Source organism: Leiobunum rupestre, chromosome 9 (genome assembly GCF_980474605.1).
Source record: "Leiobunum rupestre chromosome 9, qqLeiRupe1.1.hap1, whole genome shotgun sequence".
In the NCBI taxonomy this organism is placed as follows: domain Eukaryota; kingdom Metazoa; phylum Arthropoda; class Arachnida; order Opiliones; family Sclerosomatidae; genus Leiobunum; species Leiobunum rupestre.
Window position 1 is genome coordinate 26,973,979 of NC_143392.1, and position 20,861 is coordinate 26,994,839.

General features: G+C 37.5%; 1 protein-coding gene across 1 annotated transcript in view; it reads right to left on the reverse strand.

The window, feature by feature from the left end:
* Positions 1-20,160, reverse strand: part of unc-5 (netrin receptor unc-5) — a 195,076-nt gene extending 174,916 nt beyond the window's left edge. Inside the window, exon 1 of the mRNA XM_090159043.1 lies at positions 20,049-20,160. Within this exon, the coding sequence (XP_090015169.1) occupies positions 20,049-20,145 (97 nt within the window). The 5' untranslated portion in view covers positions 20,146-20,160. The remainder of the gene's footprint in view (positions 1-20,048) is intronic.
* Positions 20,161-20,861: the final 701 nt, after the last annotated feature.

The window sequence follows — 20,861 nt, forward strand, 5'->3', positions numbered from 1 at the left end:
TGGCCGAATGTCAGGACGTACTGACTCGGCCAGCCAGCTTTTTCGGGGACTTGGCAGAGTCATTCATTCTTACGCCGATACACCTGCTCGAGTCTCTTCCCCTCGAAACTAGGACGACAAGAGACCGTCGCGAACTTCGGCTCTCTTCCTTCAGTCGCTCAATGGACGTATAAGCGCCCAAAGCACCGTGATTAGCAAAATACTCACGACTTCTTTCTTATACTTCGAGAAGAAGCCAAACCAACAGTATATAAATGCACGGCAAGTATAAAACAATTCGGACAGGTATACCAACATGGTAGTTTCACTCGATTATCATTTTTGAAAGTTCCTTAAAAACGCACATTCCTGTCTGTTAAAACTTCGACGAGTAATTATTCGTCCAAGGTTATATTACTCCTAGTAGGCTAAGAATGGAAATAGTATACTCCTTGGTTTGTACCTTAGACTCACAAATACGGCCGACTAATCAATCATCATAAGCATGGTGTAGGAACGAAATAGGCTGTGGAACTTGGAAGTGGGTGACTCACCGTCTGAGTTCCACGGCCAACTATGATCAAGTGCTACCACGCTATAGCGAATAATCAAAGTTGGCCATACTTTTGTACTATAATTTTCTACAAAATTCGATAATTTTTAGTGTTTGATACTATAATTTCAGTTTTGGGACCTGGCAACGCTGTAGTGGAGACCAAAGCTTTTTTACTTAGAGCTTACTATAGTCCAGGCCCTTAAACGCTTAATAATAATAATCAGATAGGCTAATACCAAAAGCGACATAAGACCATAAAGTGTATTTAAAATATTTACTGAGAACAAAGATAATATAAGCCTCGTACCCTGGATTCGAAATCAGAAAGCTTTCGGATTGACGGTGTTGTAACGAAGCGTTTACAAACTTTCGTCACGTGACCTCTGAAATGTCGGCCTCCATTCGGTCGCTGTATTGTCCTATGACAGCCAACTTTGATGACGCGCTGCTGTTCGCGCAAAAGCGCGTCATCAATGTTGGCCGTTATAGGCTTATGGCAGCGACCGATGGAGGCCGACATTTCGGAGGTCACGTGCCGAAAGTGGGTAAACGCTTCGTTACAAAACCATCAAACAGAATTCGAATCTAGGGTAGGGTACATAGTCTACTAGATGGAATAGTACTAGCAACTATACAGGGTGTTTCAAAAGGTTATGCAAAAAAATTAGGAGTTGTAGGGAGTGAGCTGAGAAGTATGCCTGTTTTTTCCCATTTTGCTACGATGAGTTAAAAGAGCGCCAGAGAGCTTCAAAGTATGTCTTCCTATTGGCCCTGGAAGTAGGCTGCAACAAGCGCAACACCAAGCAGCAGGGAAATGCGATTTCAGGGGTACGATGAATTTGCGATAAATCGTGGTCCATCACGACTTTAAATACTGTTTAAGTTTAATTTTTTTCGCTGGTTACCTCGATTTGTTTAAAAAGTCCTTTTTTACCTATCACACGAACCCAAACCTTAATGTTCGCATTCCCTGCTACTTAGTTTTGCGCTTGTTGCAGCCTACTTCCAGGGGCTAGTAGGCCACACTTTGAAGCTCTCTGGCGCTCTTTTAACTCATCGTAGGAAAATGGGGAAAACAACAGGCATAACACTCAACTCACCCTCTACAACTCCTAAAATTTTTTTCAGAACTATTTGAAACACCCTGTATATTTAATCTATGGTCTGGCGTGAGTTTATCTAAGCGATTTTCTCGCCCGTAGACCCACGTTCTAAATCGCCTCACTGGGCGGCGCTGAAGTGGAGGAAATTTTTATGACGTATTTTTAACCCCCTCTTCCACTCCCTCTATTTACTTTGCGAAAAGCTCTCATTAAACATAATACCGTACTGACACACTTTTGGGTCTTATGTCGCTTTTGCTAATACCCGAGGCACCACCTTCAGCCATAGTATTTACGCAATTTTTAGTTCCTTAATACCAGGTGGCCGGGTCAAGCATTCTACAGCTCCCTACACTTACTATTACCGCTAACGGGAATCCATACATCTACTTGGAATGCTTATCGCGGCAGATTTTCGTCTCGATGTGACTGACGGGTTTTTTGACGTCACTATGTTAACTTAACTACGTGAGAGGGGAGCGCGCAGAGTGATCATACCATACGCGATACGGCAGAATAAGCATTCCAAGTAGAGGTATGGATTCCTGCCGCCTAGGAGCAACAAACACAAGGAGAACGCAACTCGTCAAAAGTCGTGAATTTCCTTGTGTACATTTTTCATTGGTTAGACGCTTTAGCGCCTGCTGCCGTCGGAAGGGGGAAATTCCCAAATTGTCTTCCCCCCGCCCGTAAAACATTCAGTGTAAAGGTTCGTCCAACGAAATTTGTACACAACACTGTGTTAGCGTGTTTAAAGGCTAGCTGCGTTCTCCTTCTGTAAGGGGAATCCGAAGTACTAGAAAGAAGCGTCTCTAATCATGGGCCAAATAATGATAAATCCAGGACATGACTCTGGTACCTTCAAACGTACAATATCAGTCGTCCACCAAAAGTAACAGGCGGCCATTTTAGTAGGTGGGGAAAAGGAGCCAATAAAAAAAATTGGGAGCAAAATCAAGCAGAAATTTCCGGTTTCCGGAACGCCATCTTGTGTTATAAGTGGCGGTTGTTATTCAAAAATCCTGCCATATTGGCCCCTCAGTTTTAGATTAATTTTAACTATTCTAGGAAAGTATATGTTTAATATTATATAATTATATATATTATACTAATTACGAACTTAGTACGTATAAAAATAAGTACTTACATTTATAACCACACTATATATGATAACTGTGAATAAATATTCCGGGATATTTACTACGACGACCACGTGTATTATTTTTGAAAACTGCCCCTAAAAAATATGCCCCCAAAATGACGTATGTCCGCGATCGCGCCTTTTTCCCAATAGGGGGCAATAGTGATCGGGTGTTAGCGCTGTTGGACGGGTTTTTCGCATAGCGTCATGTCCTGGATTTATCATTATTTGGCCCATGCTCTAATTAGAACTCGCAGTGGTTCCTCTTGCAGCGACGCGAAAGTTATACGGTCCACTTTCTGAGTTATATCCCTACCCCCCTTTGGTTCGCCATTGAAACCTAGATAGGTAGCGGCTAAAGCAGACCTATTAGTTATTCGTAAATTTGACTTTATAAATAATAATACTTGCATTTTAATATAATTTTTGCATCGTTTGCTTACATTTTATATATAAATTTATTTGAGAAAAAACGTTCTTATGACTTTTTAATTTGTCTGCAGCAGACGCCAGATCATAGGGGCTACCTCGGAGAAGCTAGCGCCTTTACGCCACCTAGAGTCGTTTCGGTCACGAATTATGTTAGTGTGGAGCAAATGCCTAATGAAGGTACAAAGAGTGCCCCACCCCTTTTAGACAATGTATTAAAATTTGCATTCATTAGAAAAAATGTCAGCCGGGTCCCATGAAGCAACGGTTCGATGTAGTTCGAAATTCCCACGACAGATGGCGATTTTGTTTCCAATATAAGATCCAACTGAACATTACTTTTTATACCAAAAGCCAGTCGACTCATAAGCTCATAATACTAAAAAGTTTCTGATGATAATTTGCCGATAAGTACAACTCACAGCCGCAACACTAATGCATACACTTCCACTTATAAGACGTTTCGACTATAGGATAAAAAAAGAGAGATATTTTTTCTGAACAAGAATTCTCTCGGGATGTCCGACTCAATCGAAGTATTTGTCCGTCCTTACCTGGTCCTTCAGGTTTAATTTGTACCGGGGAAAACGGTCGAAAGATGAGCCCTGCAGGAAGCCACGAACTTCTTGAATTGATTGATTTTTTATCAGCGTTTTTTCCGCCTCCGTCGTTTTAAAACTATTCTCGATAATAGGCCAGATTGAGGTGATACCAGAAGTGTATAATCTATATCTTAGAGATAAGTGTCCAGCGTCATCATATCCAACTGATTTTAAATTAAATTTATAAAACTATTACAGAGGAATAATATGGTTTAAAAACTAGCGAATATACTTAGGTAGGGTAATATTAACTGCTAACGTTAGTCGTTTGAAACATTGATTTCTCAAAATACGATAAGAAAAATTGTTCGCGGCTGAAATAATTAATATATTAAAACTATTACAGAAATATTATTTAAGAAGCCATTTATGCTTTCATGGTTTTTAAACTACCTCGTGCTTGCGAAAATACATAGAGACGTAACTACTGGGGATACTATACATTTGATGGCAGAAGAATACATCGTTTGTTCCCAATCGGGCCCCCGAGGCTGCACGGGCCTCCTCTCTTATCGGGCCTGCTTTTACCGCTTAGGGATTGATATTCAGGGCCGTGCAGAGAAGGGTAGGGGGAGCCATCCGATAGACAAGGGTCCACAAGCACGCTTAATAATAATCAGCTAGGCTAATACCCAAGGCACCACCTTAGGCCTAAGTCATCGAGCAACTTTTAAAGCCTTTAATTCAGGTGGCCGGGTTACAATGCGTAGGAGGGTGGTGGCTAGCCCTTCATGCCACGCGAGTGACGCGAGCCAACAGCTCCCTACACTAACTATTACTGTTAAACTCTACAAGTTTTTATGGAAGGGGAAACCGAAGACCTCGAGGGAAAACCCCTTAAGCTAGTGGGGAGAGAACTTGCAAACTCAACGCGGAAGGAGTTGTTCCGAGTTTTCACCCATAATATCTCTGCACGGCATACTTATCTCGTAAGAGACATCTTATAAACTTCTGTTATCAGGAAGCGTTGGTTTTGGAATTAGGCGGGACGTGTTCACAGCCTCCGCCATTTCGAACGATATTTATATTAAGGTAGAAGTTCATTTGAATTTTTTTTATCTTTAAATAATGAACTATATATTTTTCCTGGCACGTGTAGGAAGACTAGATTTTAATGGCTTCTTTTTTTAAGCAAACCGTGGCGGAGCGTAGGTAAAATTTCAAGCTATTACCCTTTAAGTAAAATAAAATTGTGCGCGTGATGGGGAGGATCTGGTTCGTTTTATAGAGAATTGACGCCTATTCTTAGCCCAGCCCCGGCTATCAAATTGAAGGGGTCAAGTTACTTAAGAAATCGGACGATTAATTTTATCCATTGCCCGGAATTCTTCGTGTTTTTGACCCTGAGTACGATCACCTCTTCATAAGTTCATACGGAGTATTTTGAACTTTTTATTCAATATATATTTTTTAGGGATATATATATACAGGATGTTTCAAAAGGTTATGCAAAAATTTGAAGGAGTTGAAGGGGGTGGGTTGAGAAGTATGCCAGTTTTTTCCCCATTATCCTACGATGAGTTAAAAGAGCGCCAGAGAGCTTCAAAGTGTGGCCTACTAGCCCCTCGGTTGATACGTGTTAAAAATGCAAACCAAATAGTTTAAATATGAAACTTAACTCATTGTAAACTATCAAACAAATGTGAGCAGATTTCAGTTGCGTAACAGTTATCAATTTTAGTTATCCGTAGATTAAATTTATTTTGAAATTTTATTTACTGTTTATTTTGATTGGATTTCCACATTTTAAATTTAAATTTATTTTTTTCCTACGTAAAATAGGTTTTGACAAAACATAAGAATGGCACTCAAATCCAGATTTTTATTTATATTGCGTATCTTTTAAGAGGGCAGGGTAATAAAAAATCTTATCCACAAAATGGGTTCCTTTTTACGCCTTTGGATTCAGTAGGACGTGAGAAGTTGATATTTGGTTTCGTACACTTTATCGAACAAGATTTTCGAAATCTTGAAATCTTTGAAAATCTCAAAATCTGCGCGAAACTCAATCCTAAAATCTCAAAATGTGCGCGAAACGCAATCTTAAAATCTCAAAATCTTCGCGAAACTTATTCCTAAAATTTCAAAATCTGCGCGAAACGTAATCGTAAAATCTCAATAATTTTGCGAAACTCACTAATAATATCTCAAAATCTTTGCGAAATTCACTCAAAAAATTTCAAAATCTACGAGAAACTCACTAATAATATCTCAAAATCTTTGCGGAACTCAATCAGAAAATCTCCAAATCTGAGCGAAACTTAATCCTAAAATCTCGAAATCTGCGCATAAAAAACCGAAATCTATATGAAAACCATTAATTATTTAAAATCTTAAAATCACCTTCAGATTCAAAATCACATAGACAAAATTTAGGCCTAACTCTCGGTATTAAAACTAAATTTATAAGATGGTTTTTGGCTCTATAAGAGACCAGAAGCTGATTGAAACTGCTAATTACAGTCTAAATGAGCCATTACAACCATTAAGCTAATTAAATACTTAATGATTTAGTTTATAATTTTGGCACCTTCCGTGAAATTAAGCGAATAGATTAATTGGAAGTCAAAATAACACGGTCTTTTAAATTTTGCGCCGCGTTAGTACCTGAAATATTTTCCAAGGGAATAATTCGCGCGTATGTGTATGAGAGAAAATCTTCGGGACTTTTGAAGGCACTTTTTGATGGGCCAAAGGCTTAGCAACTCCATTAAGGGTCTTAAAACGTGTACGCGCGTTTTAGTGACCGTCGCTGTAGCGGCCGACCGCTATAAAGGTAAAGCTACAAAGGCTTAACCGACGAAGGCTTAAGCCTACTTTAGTACTTGGCTAAAATGTCCAGCCAGCCGTCGTCATCCATCTTCGCCTAAGTTCGCGAACGCGTGAAATTTTCGCGCCTTTAAGAACGCTAACCCTCTTCAAAAAATATATATAATAGACGTTTCGAGCACCAGATGGCGCGACGGATTAAAAGGAGGCCCTAATGAAACTTCGGAACTTCCGCTAAATCTGACACCCAAGTTCCTTTCTACGCTAATTGCTTCGGCCACTTTAACGAAAAGTTTCTCGGTGATGGCGACTTTCGCGTCGTTTTTCGCGTCGTTTTTCGCGTCGTTTTTCGCGTCGTTTTTCGCGTCGTTTTTCGCTTACTTGAATGTAGGGGCATTTTTGATAGTTTTTACTTCACGAACGCAACGATTAGATTTTGGGCTAAAAATGAAAAATGAGAGTCGTCGAAATACTAGCTTTCCTTCGGTCTATTTGGAAGCAGCGGGAGTCAAGGCAACACTCATTATTCACTGGCAAAGAAACCACGCGGCGAGGAGGACTCTGTTTGCATTAGTAATGGCGACCTTCCGACCCGGTCCCTCCTCCCAAAACCCGATAACTCCGCCCCTTTTGATTCGGAGCAAAGCGCCAGCGTGGAAAATGTAAAGAAAAGGTCGAGTTTTCAGCGGGGTGATTTGAACCCATCTTTTCGTTACTTTCTTCCGTTACTAAACAATCTTTATCCATTGTATCCCGCGGTTTTCAATCTCTAAAGTAGGTTCTAAAAGACTTTGTTTTTTTCGTTACGAGCGTTCAGAATTTGTATGGCTGTTTAAAACCGCCTTAACAAACACTAAAGTTTGCCTTTTTAATAAAGGGTAACGTCCAGAATAAATAATTACCATTTCTGACTTTGTGGATTTTTGGAAAGACTTAAGACGGGCCGTGCTTTCTTCAAGAACCTATTTAGATTTTTGAGAACGTAAGGGAAGGGCAAGGGGGCAAGTTTAACTGGGAACATATTTAGGTTATTGAGAACGTACGTGGGGGCGAAATTGGCAACTTTTATCAAGAACATACTTAGGTTATTGAGATCGTTGATGGGGCTCAAGGTGGGCACTTTTACCAAGAACATATTTAGGTTATCGAGAACGTAGGTGGGGCCAAGTTGGCAACTTTTATCAAGAACATTATTAGGTTATCGAGAACGTGGGGGGGGGGCAAATTGGCAACTTCTATCAAGAACATGTTTAGGTTATCGAGAACGTAAGGGAAGGGCAAGGGGGCAAGTTTAACTGGGAATATATTTAGGTTATCGAGAACGTAGATGGGGGCCGAATTGGCAACTTCTATCTAGAACATATTTAGGTTATCGAGAACTTTGATGGGGCTCAAGGTGGCCACATTTACCAATAACATATTTAGGTTATCGAGAACGTTTGTGGGGCCAAGTTAGCAACTTTTATCAAGAACATAATTAGGTTATCGAGAAGGTGAGGGAAGGGCAAGGTGGTAAGTTTAACTGGGAACATATTTAGGTTATCTAAAACGTAGGTGGGGCTCACGTTGGCGAGTTTTATCAAGAACATATTTAGGTTATAGAGAACGTAAGTGAGGGGCAAAGTGACAACTTCCTCCGGGAACATATTTAGGTTATCGAGAACATATGTGCTGCCCAAATTGGCAACTTTTATCAAGATCATATTTAGGTTATCGGGAACGCATGAGTCTACTTTTCAATGATATAATACCTAAAGTCCTCTCTCTCTCTTAAACGGAAAATCACAATTATAGCGCCATCTACTATTGGTCGTAAGAAAGTTTCGCTTTCAATTTGTTTGCGAAAATGAGCGGTACAATAGCTTTTTTCAAAAAAGCGCAAAACGAAAAAGAGAACAGCTAATATGTCGCTCGCAGCTCCAAATAAGAGCGGAAAAAAGAAGCAAAATATTTTCAACTCAAAAAAGTGAGCGTGAGCTGATATAACGCGGGTGATCTGAGCTGAGCGGTTCTTTAACAAATGTGCCCATCACCGTCGAGAAAACGTATTTATTTAATCATAAATAAATCATTATATCAATATTATTGGGTCAATAAAAATATTTGAAAATCAGTTCCCAATAATTTGATCGATTATCATTATTATTGTGTCAATAAAATTATTTTGAAACAAATCCCCAACAGATGGTGTTACCAGTTAAATTTGAAAAGGGATTTTCTATTGTAAACGGGTTGACTCACGCGTTTTCATTAACCAAAAATAAATTCACGATTCCCCAGTAGCTTTAAAATTCTGTTATTTCTTGAAAAAACCTATAAATTCACCGTTGGTGGTAAATTGTAACAGGTTATGGATAATGTATGACGGCCTTTCTGTCGGTAATTCTTTATATTTCGCCAGTAGTAATTCAGTGGCTCGCGTTGAATTTAAATTGCCAAGTTAAAGGCGGAAAAACGTCCTATTTCATAGACAATTCGCGATTTTACGCTAGCGGCTTCATAAATATAACTGCCATGACTGGTCATGTTTAAAAGGAAATGTGTTTTGTTCTTTTTCGCTGAGACTGACTATATTTGCGTCATAGTCTATGCATTTTCACGATCGCTCGGTCGGAACGAATCGATTTGGTTTTGTTGTATGAAATCGGTAAAAATACACAAACACGGTGCCTTGTTTTGTGTGTTTACCGAACTCACTGCCTGTCATATAGCGACTAGCGCGTGACAACCGAAAACGACGTGGCGCCATCCATAGATTCATTGCCGAACCATCTAAATCCTCGAAACTGTCGTCTGCTAAATGGCGGTTTGGAATCTGTCGTCTGCTAAATGGCGGTTCGGAATCTGTCGTCTGCTAAATGGTGGTTCGGAATCTGTCGTCTGCTAAATGGGGGTTTGGAAACTGTCGTCTGCTAAATGGGGGTTTGGAAACTGTCGTCTGCTAAGTAGTGGTTCGGAAACTGTCGTCTGCTAAGAAGTGGTTCGGAAACTGTCGTCTGCTAAATGGTGGTTCGGAAACTGTCGTCTGCTATATGGTGGTTCGGAAACTGTCGTCTGCTAAATGGTGGTTTGAAATCTGTCGTCTGCTAAATGGTGGTCCGGAAACTGTCGTCTGCTAAATGGTGGTTCGGAAACTGTCGTCTGCTAAATGGTGGTTCGGAAACTGTCGTCTGCTAATTGGCGGTTCGGAAACTGTCGTCTGCTAAATGGTGGTTCGGAAACTGTCGTCTGCTAAATGGTGGTTCGGAAACTGTCGTCTGCTAATTGGCGGTTTGAAATCTGTCGTCTGCTAAATGGTGGTTCGGAAACTGTCGTCTGCTAAATGGTGGTTCGGAAACTGTCGTCTGATAATTGGCGGTTTGAAATCTGTCGTCTGCTAAATGGTGGTTCGGAAACTGTCGTCTGCTAAATGGTGGTTCGGAAACTGTCGTCTGCTAAATGGTGGTTCGGAAACTGTCGTCTGATAATTGGCGGTTTGAAATCTGTCGTCTGCTAATTGGCGGTTCGGAAACTGTCGTCTGCTAAATGGTGGTTCAGAAACTGTCGTCTGCTAATTGGCGGTTTGAAATCTGTCGTCTGCTAAATGGTGGTTCGGAAATTGTCATCTGCTAAATGACGTTTCGGAAATTGTCATCTGATAAATGGTGGTACTGAAATTGTCGTCTGCTAAGTGACGGTTCAGGAAACGAAGCTGGAGATTTTGGTAGTGTAATTTCAAAATTTCGTCTGCTAAGATAGCAAATTACAACTTAGGTTAAATTTCTTATATAATTTTACCGGTTATATTTTCTACAGTTGAAATATTTTGTATATTGAACAGTAATGACGCTAAGGGTAGGCACAGTGGCTTCGTTGTCTCGGGGGGAACTCAAAAATTACACCGCAATAAATAAATATAAAATCCTTTTTCTCAAAAAAGCCTGATGAAAAAATTAGGCCAAGGGCCTCAAAGGAACATAATCTGTAGGCAACAGCCTACCTCAGTCTACCTGGATTTTTCACAATTTCTTGAAATTCATTGAAGGTATCACAAAAAATATGACGGGTTTATCTTTGGGCTCAAAATTATTTTTGAAATGTCCACATTTTGTAAACTACGTGTTAAAAATTTCAGCACCGCTAATGATAGGCTTTCTTTAACCCTCAGCACTGTCTCCATCTATGGGTTTCTCTTAGAAACGCGGTAAATACTAAAACTCTAGGCACGGTAAAGTTCAGGAAAATGGCCATAGAAAATGCGAAACGTTGGCCATTTTTATAAAACCCTAAAATTTGAATATTTTTCTAATCAAAAAACTTTTCATCCGTTGAAAAGCCCGTACGTTTCTTTGGTCGTATATTATAATACATAGCAATAAGCCATTTATTTTTGAGAAAAGGTATTTGGCGCTTGGAAAAGTACTGTAAGGCGGTCCAACTCCGAGGGTGACTGAGTGCGAAGATTTTTCTCCCTACGAACTTCTTTACCGAGAATATATATTTTATATTCTTTGAGCCACGGTGGATTTGGTATGAGAAGAAAGGACTGTCTTTCGGATCCATTATTCAAAAGCCAGAAAAAGGGGAATCATAAATAGTGTCAATGTATTTATGGGCCAATACGACAGACTCGTATTTTATACGACCGAATTTCGCCGTTTCGAAGTCCGCTCCTCCATACAGATTTTCGTCTACTTTTGAAGACTTTTAAAACCTAATTTATAGGTCATTTTATTTTCTATACAGGGTGTTTCAAAATGTTATGCAAAAATTTAAAGGAGTTGTAGGGGTGAGTTGAGAAGTATGCCTGTTTTTTCCCATTTTCCTACGATAAGTTAAAAGAGCGCCAGAGAGCTTCAAAGTGTGGCCTACTAGGCTGCAACAAGCGCATAACCAAGCAGCAGGGAAACACGAACATTAAGGTTTGGGCTCGTGTGATAGGTAAAAAGGGAGTTAGTAAACAAATCGAGGTAACCATAGTAAAAAAGTAAATTTAAACAGTATTTAGAGTCCTTGCCAAGTATCAAATTTGAAAATAACTAACTAATATAATCGTAAATTCTATTGTCAATTTTTTGTCCGTCCTTAGACACATAATAATTTATATGGTCATTGGTGAAACAGACTATCATTAAAGAACTTAGCATTGTAAGAATAGGAAGTGTCATACTTATGATTACTCGCTCGAAACATTAGCGAATATATTCAGGTAGGGTAATTTACAGGTAATGTTATTCATTCGCAAGCTACCGTTGATTTTCTAAATAATGTTTGGGAAGACAAAATAGTGCGAACTGAAAACCGTCATATTATATTGATTTTGTAATACTATTTCATCGGGGAAATAGGGTTTATTAACGTGTAAATATCCTTACGTAGTGTAATCTTTACATTTTACATCTTTAAGCGAAGTAATAGCAGGGCCGTAGCTAGATAAAGTTTTTACACTAGACAAAAGTATGACCATACTTTTTTACAATAGTCAAAGGTGTGACCAGATGTTTATACGCTAGTTCAAAAGTATGACCAGAAGTTTAGAAACTAGTCAAAGTATGACCAGAAGTTTAGAAACTAGTCAAAGTATGACCAAAGGTTTATACGCTAGTCAAACGTATGACCAGAAGTTTAGAAACTTGTCAAAGTATGACCAGAAGTTTAGAAACTAGTTAAAGTATGACCAGAAGTTTAGAAACTAGTTAAAGTATGACCAGAAGTTTAGAAACTAGTCAAAGTATGACCAGAAGTTTAGAAACTAGTCAAAGTATGAACAGAAGTTTAGAAACTAGTCAAAGTATGAACAGAAGTTTAGAAACTAGTCAAACTTATGATCAGAAGTTTATACGCTAGTCAAAAGTATGGCCAGAAGTTTATATGCTAGTCTAAAGTATGACCAGAAGTTTATATGCTAGTCTAAAGTATGACCAGAAGTTTATATGCTAGTATAAAGTATGATCAGAAGTTTATACGCTAGTCAAAAGTATGACCAGAAGTTTATACGCTAGTCAAAATTATGACCAGAAGTTTATACGCTAGTACAAATTATTTTTAAGTTTATTTTTATATTATTAAATTATGCCATATCTATCAAAAGTATGTAAAATGTATCTTATGATAAGTTTCCATCTAGGCTATAAGAATCAATCTCGAACTTTGGCAGGCTCTAGGGGATCTCAAAAGCCACATGAGACGCGAGAGAGAGAGCTAACTCAAAACGACGCCGAATCCCGCTAGTGTTTTCGTTGTTATAACAGAAGCACATAATATATCTCATAGCGATAAATATTCATTCCCATTATACTGCTGATGTTATTTGATTGAAATATGTAGCTTCGCATGTTGCCGCTGACTTTTTCAAAACAACATTTTGGAAGAAAAAATTACGATACAGTGATTTACTAAAACTCTAACATAGGAAAAGTATAGTTTACAAATAAGCAAATATCACTACTTACAAGGAGACGACCCGAGGTGTAACGCACCGATTTTGTTCAAACTCGGGGGTTTGGTAGACCTTCATGTATCTTGAAAAACCCTAAAGGGAAATGTCTCCATAGACAACCGTTTTATCATGGCAACCAAAAATATTTTTGACAACACCAAATGAAAATTTTCCCATTGAAAATAACATGGGAATCTGACCAATTTTAAGGGTACCCCCTTTAAAAAATTTCCATCTAACTGTAAAGTTCAGTCTCACTGGGGTGGCGGAGTGGTTAGCACTTTCGCCTTCCAGCTCGTGGCACTGGGTGAAAACTTGGAACCACTCTGCGTAGAGTTTGCAAGTTCTCTCCCCACTGGTTAAAGGGGTTTTCCCCCGAGCTCATCGGTTTCCCCTTTCCATAAAATCTTGTTGAGGTTAACGGTAATAGTTAGTGTAGGAGGCTGTTGGCATGAAGGGCTTGCTACCACCCTCCTACGCATTGTAACCCGGCCGCCTGCCTAAGGCGTAAAATGTCACAAGATGATTTGGGCCTAAGGTGGTGCCTAGCTGATTATTATTAAAGTGCATCGAACCTACGAAGGTTTATGTCCCATTTTCATAGTCTCAACTAGATAAATATTATATACTTTTGGTAATACTAACAAGGAGACTACCCGAGGTGTAACTCACCGATTTTCTTTAAATTCAGGGATTAAGTAGACCTTCACGTAACTTAAAAAACCCCAAAGGGAAAAAATGCGATGGGCTTTAGTTTTACCATGGCAACCGAAAACGTTTTTGACAACTAATGTAAATTAACATAGGAAAATTTAAGATTCCTAAATTATTCAAATTTTTTTAAACAAAGGTGGTTAATTGTGGGTAAATATCAATTTGTGGGTAAATATCAAATTTGATATTTACCCAAAATTAACCAAATTGGTTTAAGAAAAAATTTGAATAATTTCATAACGGGGGACCCTTAGAATCTTCGATTTTCCTATGTTAATTTACATAGAGAAATATAATATTTTAGATGTCAAAAACGTTTTCGGTTGCCATGGTAAAACTAAAGCCCATCGCATTTTTTCCCTTTGGGGTTTTTTAAGTTACGTGAAGGTCTACTTAATCCCTGAATTTAAACAAAATCGGTGAGTTACACCTCGGGTAGTCTCCTTGTAAGTGAAGCAATTTTGACGAACTTTTATGATTTGTAAAATGTACAATCCAAACACGAATAATGAAACCGGGATACGAATTGTAACATTACGAATACCCCCGTGGTTCCCTCTTGTTATTATACTGAACTAATGATAATTCGGTTTAATTAAGATAAATCTCGTTACAAGTATAAAATCCGCTCAACTGGCCCCGGGCCCTCGTTGGTCAACAGCACTTAGCAAAGTTCCCCAAATCCATCTTGACAGTGAAACGCGCTGTACGCCACTATATCGTTAATTTAATTTCTGAGCTTTTATCGTAATTGTAGTTGGGGCCTCCCCAACCAGAGGGCACCACTAGTGTCAGTGTGTACATAAGGCGGGGAATCGCTCGTTGCGCGACCTCTCTGGGGTGAGCTAAAAGACAATAATATTCCTAAACCCCGTGTCTGTCCCTCCACTTTCGTTTCTGATACAATTAGCAGCGAGGGGGGAAACCACCATTAGCCGCTGCCCCCCCCCTTTATCACTAACGAGGCAAAATTTCATCTTGAAAATTTAATTTCGGGCGCAATCATTTAATTCTAATGGCCGGCGACTTACGGGCTCTGATGGCTTTCTCGTGTTGCCAGTTATATTTTTCAGCGACTGTTCTATTTTCGTTCACTTTCTCAAATGAAATTACTTTTATATTTTATTCACACACTTAAATCCATTATTTTTTTCGTTAACTTTATTAATTCTGCTTAAATAAGCCTATAAATAGATTTTTGGATGATTAACAGTGCCAAAAAATAAAGTACTGCAATTGAATAATTTTTTGGTGTCTAAGGCCGACACCATAAGTTGTTCTAAAAAAACCGAAAATTGCACTAAAAGATCGGCTATATAATTTGGAGGGTGCGTAGTTTCAATTTTGGTCAAAGGTTTTGGCGCCTAGCGACCGAGTTTTAAATTGAATATATATTTAAACTTAAATATGAAAGTTGTCTGGTCGTTCAAAATTCTCTCTGCGCAACAGCAGAAAGTTCAACTAAAAACATTGAAATATGTAGACTTATGCGATTTCTAACCACACCAAGAACAGATTGGGTTAGCTGAGAACAAATAACGAAGCAGTGGGCTCTTACATTGGTTTATTTGATTTATTTTAAATTTAGTAACATTAATTACCTATCCCTAATATCATGAGTGTATAATAGTGTTACATAAGTGTGTCACTTCCTATTCTTCACATGCAAAAGTTTTACTGAGAGCTATTCACAAGACAGACTGCATTACGGGCTTCGTCACCGTTTTGCGTCCGCTTGCTAATCAAACGTAGCCTTTGACAGCGCCTCGTTAAGGGGAGATTTTCTTCTTGTAATGACGTCACTTCATTACTAGTTCTCTGTAAAATATTCCCCAAAGTGACACACTTATGGAACAATATTATAGACTTATGGTACTGCCCGAGCTAATTTGTTCCAAAGAAACTAAAACCGTACGTTCGATTATCGTTGTATGTTTTTGTTCGGATCTGGCTATCAGTCGAGAAGCCAGACGATTAGTTTTATTGAATGGTGACAGAAGTGTTATGGAACCATAAGTAACGTATAAAATAAGTATGTCACGGCAGGGGTCGGACATTTGCATTTTGTGCTACGGGATTTTGAAATTTTAACAAAACCAGGATTTTTTTTTAAGGATTTTACATATAAAGTCTATGAAAAGGAAATTCTTTGATTTTAAATTTGTGGATTTTTTAAAAAAACTTTCTACGGGATTTTGCCCGATGTCCGACCACTCTATGCCACGTATTATTCCCCCAACCCGATTTTTTCTAACTAATAGTTTTGTTCACCAATGACCATATCAGGCCCCCCAGCTAACAGTGCTAAAAATATATAGGATTTATACGATAAAAATTTCAAAATTATAGGATAATTATAGGACTAACTTACCAATTTAAACGAGTTTTAAAATATAGAAATACGTAAGTTTTATAGCGTGTGTTTAAATGGAATCGTAACAATTTAAGACCGATCAGAAAATAAAATTCAAATTTTTCGAATTTGCTCCAAGTTCGCTTTACGAGAAAATGACAAATTAAATATATTCTTGTTGGTGTGTAAATATTTTAAAATATCAGTTGAAATTTTACAGAATATGCTAAAAATAAAGGAAAAATAGGATATAAAATGGATTTATAGGATTTTATAGGACCATTTCAGAATTATAGGAAAATATAGGATATATAGGTTTTTACTTGTCTTTGGAACTGATAGGTAACGATGCTCGAGAAAGCGTTGCTGTTAGATATTTGTTACTGAGCAGCCTAGAGCACACTTTTGGTAATACGCCACCTATAGCGCCATCTAAGATAGTTTTGTGAAAACAGATACTAATTACGTACTAAGAATTTATCTTCAATCCACGCTCTTGCATAGACCTTATAGTTCAAGTGGTCTATTTCATCACTTTTGCCGATATCGTGCTATATCATACTTATAGTTAATAAAAACCACCTATGGACTATAATGCAGTTAAATTATGCGAAAGAGTAGAAAATTCCAGAATAAGTCGCAAGCCAGATTCCCTGCGCGGTACTGATGAGCTCCAAATAGGGCAAAAGTGGTCTACCATAGGAAATTCTGTAGTGTTGTTAATTTTCCGGAAAACAAAAATGCGGAAAAATTTTAAGGGTTTTTAATTTTTTTTTAAACTTTTTGTCGATTTAAAATATCTAATATGAGTAAACATACTACAAAACATTAATAGTGTTACATTGTTAATCAGTTTAAAGTTAGTCTAGAGGTTTAGTTGTACTTTAATATTCGAAAAAATTAGGCGAAAATGTCGCTCTATTTAAATTTGCAAACAATATTAGACTAATTATGGAATGAAAACTTTTTTTTATTTTTTTCGGAAAATTTAGGAAAGTTTTCCGACTTACAACACTAAAATTCTGGCTATTTTAATTCAATTTTTATTTGTTTTCGACTCGAAGATCTATTTAGTCCGAGTTTCACTCATATCCTCGAAGACCTATTGGTCGAAGTATTTCGTAAGTTTTACCATTTGTTTTAATTTGTCAGGTTATGGCTTTTTTGCCCCCTTTTTATTATGGACTTTTCTACCTTTTCGTGTAATTAAACTTTGTCATACTTATGTTTGTTACGTTACTTTTGGCATGTAGAGCTTCTACGATTGTTTAAAGAGTAAGATGGAAACTTTATCTATATCGTTTGGCGCTGTAAATTGCCGTTTAGTAATCTATTAAAACGTAGAGAACTTCGATTTAGGCGCTTATCTGGGCAATAACGTCGAGTACCACTTTTGTTTTTTACTTTTTGAAGGGTCGCTTGCCACACGCGTACACCTACATTCAATTCTGCTCTTATCGGAATCCTCTAGTTCATTTTCATTTCTTGTTGGTTTTGCTCTCGGGGAAAAAATATAACATTCGCCGCTTACCGCTCCCCGACCGAGAAATAGGAAAAAGATTTGCTAAATATGATAAAGCATTGCGCGCTGTACAAAACGATCTTTTATTCTTGTAACTAGAGGATTTGTTTGCGCTGTAAAACTATCTTTTATTACTCTAAATCTGATATAGAAAATCTTTTGGATAAAATATAAGCTTTTTATTGTACTGGTTTTCCACTCTTTGAAACAATTACTAATGGTGATTTTCATTTACGGTTCACTGACAAGGGCGTAATGATTCGCTTAGATTTATTATTATTGAATTGAATGAAGAAATTAAAACACAATTTCTAAAATACGATTCGAGAAAAAGGGGCGAGCTGGCCTTGATCCTAATATTACCGAAATTATTTGTTGATATTTTTCTTATAAATATGATTTAGTTAGATCTATGATACAGCTATTAAATCGAGTTAATATGTATCGTACGAATCGATCCAAATTTAATGATAATGAAAATGATTTATTTAACAACGGTGAAGCTTATCAATAGATCGATTTACAATTTATAGCGGGCAAAGACGACTTTAAAGGGGTAAAATTCATTTGAGGTAACGTGGTGATGGCGTTATTTCTTAGTAGATGGCGCTCTGATAACAACATGACGTCATAATTTTGATTTTCAACGATTGGTTGAAAGTTTTCAGTTTTAGTGGAGAACGGTTTTGTCGAGATTTAAAATACAAAATTATCTTCCCTGATTGGATAGTTTAAAATCGTATTATAGTGCCATCTATGGCGAAGAGTGTTAACTACGGTTAAAATTAATTGTTAATTTAAATTACAAAAATTATATATATAATAAAGTACTATAATTTAGTAATTAATTAATAACATTTTAAAAAGGTTTATTTTTAATAAACTTTATAGTGTCGCCATCTACCTCAAACATTATTAAATAGGAAGGTACCTCGAGTGGATTTCGCCCCTTTTTGAATATTTCCCTGTAGGCAATATGTGAATGCGTCAATATTTTTCTAAAATCGTGTTCTCTATTTTGTGCAAATCAAAATATTTTAGATGCGTCTATCTGCACATAAATATTTATTTTGCGTTTTTAAGAATTACACCCAAAACGGTACGGTAAGTAAAGGTAAATCATTGATGAATTGAGAAAATTGCGTATAATTGCATAATTCTAGCCTACGTTATTGCGTCACGAGGAAACACAAACACACTAAAAAAAAAGTTTTAACAATTTTTTCGGGGCAATAAACGGATCTACAAAGTTGTGGAAACTGTGGTTCATTTAAATTAAAGGAATATTTTTCAACATTGAAAGTTACTTTATATTCCTTTTAAATTTCATTTCATAATTTCTTAAATAAAACCAGCTCCTAATCAAATACTCGATACCCCGACTCGTTAAAAATATTACTCAAGGTTTATTTTTAGTTACTCGACTTGAATAAGAGAAAGTTTCCCCTTAATCAAGCACCCGATAACTCGACTCGACTTCAATATTACTCGATTAAAAGAACATTGATTGCCTAAAACCACTAATCGCACAGCCCTAGGCTTGACATAGTCTTGGTGCTTGAATCAATTCTTCGTACAAATGTTATTTTGTTGCATTAGCGAACGTTATAAAAAGACTCAGACAAATTTACGTATTATTCTACGACAAACAAACGCGTTCAATTCTTATCTACATCTCCTTTGATTATGACAAACGCACCAGATGTACGATTAACAAATCTATTAAGAATGATATACGTATGACACTTTCTATTACCCAAATGCTAATTTGTTTGACGATAGTCTGTTTCGACAATGACAACATAAATTATAACGCGTCTAAGGGCTGACATCTCTTAGTGAGTAGCTAAGTCTTTGAGACTTCCCGGGCGCCGCAAAACCCGTTTGGCGGGTCCTTATTGAAAATTGAAACGCTATTAAAGGTAAAAATGATTACTACTTCGCCGAAATGATGATGAATGATCGAATCGGGACATAAAATTGATTTTATTAACCCGAGTTTTATCTTGCAAAATTTACGATTACGCAATCCACTCTACGACAAACTATCATTACCCGATATGTCAGTGTCATACTTATGTTTCTAAAGTAAAGTGTAAATAAGTAAATTTGGGAAAGAGGATAATTTAAAAAAAATGCAAAGCTAATATTTTCCGGCCTAAAATCTTAATTTCGTCAACTGAACCTCAATTTGAGGAATATCCAAAACTATTAAGTAAATAAATTAAAAAGAAGCGTCTGCTCTTTCCTTTATTTATTTATTTATGATCGTGCTAGTAATGTAATCTCAAATATAAAATGAAAGATGAGAAACCGATTCCAGAACCCACGCTTAAAACTGCCACCATAGTATCGCGGTGACAACCTCCGTAAATTTAGAAGATATGTGCTATTTGTAAATTAAGGATGTCCACCTATAACTGTACTACTTTTAAAATAAATAATTTAAAAGAAAACCCTACCTCCTCGTCCACCGTGTCTTCCTCTGGCGCCAAATACCGAATATGACATCAAAACCACAGAACACAAAATGTACACATTCCCGACATAAAGTCGCATGATTAATCTAAAATTCCAATGTATTCTTAAATTTGTATCCTTTTAAGTAATCCACCGAAAGACACCGACACCAGGATAGTTTAAGTTTATGGAACTTCAACTAACGTCTCTCCTGTCATCAATGAACCTCGGGAGTCCACTTTTACGCTTAAGACGGTATCTTAATAGGAGGAACTCCAACAGGGCCACCCCAACCACGAATTCTTTAAACAAACTGTAAAAGATAAACTCCCCTCAAAGTTTTCGACGTTAGAAATGTTTGTCTCCCCCCCCCCCCCCTTTAGCTTTGTGACAGAATTCAGAAACTGGGCTTATCTTGGGGAGTTAAATTCATCTTTTATCTTTCAAGACCCATCCCTCCCCGTGCTGCAGTCTAGCGTAGATAAAAATCCCTCTGACGCGATTGGTAACTCCTCGAAATAGTCTAAGTTTCATTGGTTTGTCGCCGCTCCTTTGCCAGGTGGGACGACGCAAAAAATTCGGTTCTGGGATATTTCTATCGTCTAGCTTATTATCTGCACTCTTAGCGGAAATCTTTAAAACGGTAGACGCGTTTTTTTGCAGATCCCTCTAAGCTTAGTTGCCGTCTTTAATTAAGCAGGGTTGCCATAATATCTTCCAATTGAAATTCCCTGACTTTTCCTTGGCCATATTTTGAAATCAGACAATTTTTTACTTTAGTTTAATCGGAAGGTAATGAATTTATTTCAAATAAT